Below are 2,069 nucleotides of genomic sequence, written 5' to 3' on the forward strand. Positions count from 1 at the left end.
TTAACTTTAAAACGAACCTTCATCTGGGAGATCACAGCCAGGCATATGAACATTTGATCTGTTAACTGGTTGCATATGTCAGATTTATTGCATGACTTGGGCAGAGAAAAGCTGTTGCTATCAAACGTTGTTTACTTAATCCACAGAATCAATGTAGTGGTGAAGGGAAAGATCAAATATGCCAATTGATGGAGGGTTTGCGAAGAAATTTCATGCTCCCTTGTAAAAGTATTTTGTAGTATTTTTAAAATACAAAAATACAGTAGTTTATTTTGATACATGGTGTGGCTTCGGTATTTTGTAGTTTATTTTGATACACTTAAAATTAAGGTATTTGGTATTTTATTTTAAAATACATTTTGATGTATTTTTGCCCAGCTGAAGAGTGCACAAAGAGAGATGCGTCCTGTTCTCATGACTTCAGTGATGCCCCACCGGACGCTATGCTATAATTTTAGCATCTAAACGTATATGATCAAACGTATATACCCTGTCCTCAACCATGTTTGGTGATTAATATTCATCAGGTGCAGAACTGGGCGGAGCTGTCAGCTGGTTAGGACAAAACCTCTGGTTAACATGGAAAAGATACCTTTTATCGCGTGTCGCTGTGTCACATCGCGTTTGGTTAGGACATGGTGTTCATTTGTACCAAAATCAGACGTGACAGCTATCTATTTTGTCTTTATGTTCATAGGAGCTCTGTTGATATTGGGTGGTCTGATGCTCAACCTGGTGGCCTCTGGGATGCTTCTGCGTCCCCTTAATGTAGCACCTCCTGCCTCTCCAACCTCAAACTCCATCCTGCAGATGGCTCCCGCTGGTCCCTTGAGCGGATCTGAGAAAGACCTTTCTAAGAACAGCCTTAATGGCAACACACCTCTGTCCAATGTTTTTTCCAAAACTGACAGTTCACCCTCTGTTCGCAGGGACACGCTTATCATTGAGAACATAGCACACGAACAGAATCTGGAAAATAAAAAACTCACCCAGAATGGGGTAAATGGAGCAGACAACAGCCAAATTAAAGTTTCCCCTGACATGAATGGGGTATCTCCTGTAGATGGTTTACTTGAAAAGACCAGAACTGAAACCCCACCTGAAAACCCCCCAAAAGTGTTGGACTTCTCTCTGTTGAAGAACCCTTTCTTTTGCATCTACACCTGGTCGCTGGTCTTCAGTCAGTTGGCTTATTTTATCCCATACTTCCATTTGTCTGCAAGAGCACGGAATCTGGGCATTGACCCCATGGATGCCTCCTACATTATCTCCGTGGCAGGTAAGTCGTGTTTAGTCACATTACCTTTGATCAACCGCTTTAAACCTCAGACTCTTGTTTTCTTGTGCAAAAAATCTTGTTGTCAGCAGGTTTTTTATAGCTGCACTCTGGCTGAAACAGGTCAACTGTACACTAATAATGTGTAACCGAAGAAGAAAATCAATAGGAACGAGGCATTGCAGTGCAATGCAATAGCAAAACAGTAGACCAAAGACCACAGCATGGTAGTTCAATGTAAAGCATAACATTTTGCAGTGCTTCCAGCAAGAGCAAATGAATACCTGAGTGATGCACTACGATTGTTGTGCTTTGCAGCGTGACTCTCTAATATGGAGTTTAAGGGTTGATGCAAAAACATAGCCGACTTCACATTAATTATTTGTGAGCAGTTTAAAATCTGCAGTGTTATGTAATGCGTGCGCTTACATAAAAAATGAACTTTGGCCCAGTGGTTAAAACAGGAGAGCTTCATATTGATAGAGCCACAGTGCACGCAAAATTTGTATCAATAATAAAAATAAAAGTTTTTTTTTTTTTTCAATAATACATTTTTATTTTTCATGTCTGTTTTATTGTCAAGTTTGCCAGATATAATGCTAATCCAAGCTGTCATTTCCAAAAACAAATGCACAAAAATTCCCAATTTTCCAAAAGACCCAGTCCTCCCCACCTGCATTCCAAAGCTCTTTTCACATCAGACAGGGTGAGCAGGGAACTAAAGCTCAAGCCACTAAAAGCTTTTTCTCGTGGCGGGTCGCTCACTGAGAGAAGTCGCTAAGCAACAGCCCAA

At 40.6% G+C, this 2,069-nt stretch overlaps 1 protein-coding gene across 1 annotated transcript; it reads left to right on the forward strand.

Annotated features, from left to right (window-relative positions):
* Nucleotides 1-593: 593 nt before the first annotated feature.
* Nucleotides 594-1,279, forward strand: LOC130551133 (monocarboxylate transporter 5-like; the record flags this gene model as incomplete). The annotated part of the gene is made up of 1 exon (XM_057328680.1): nucleotides 594-1,279. A coding segment is annotated over exon 1 (592 nt), but the record flags the coding sequence as incomplete, so codon positions are not given.
* Between the last annotated feature and the right edge of the window lie 790 nt (nucleotides 1,280-2,069).

Source organism: Triplophysa rosa, unplaced genomic scaffold (genome assembly GCF_024868665.1).
Source record: "Triplophysa rosa unplaced genomic scaffold, Trosa_1v2 scaffold671, whole genome shotgun sequence".
In the NCBI taxonomy this organism is placed as follows: domain Eukaryota; kingdom Metazoa; phylum Chordata; class Actinopteri; order Cypriniformes; family Nemacheilidae; genus Triplophysa; species Triplophysa rosa.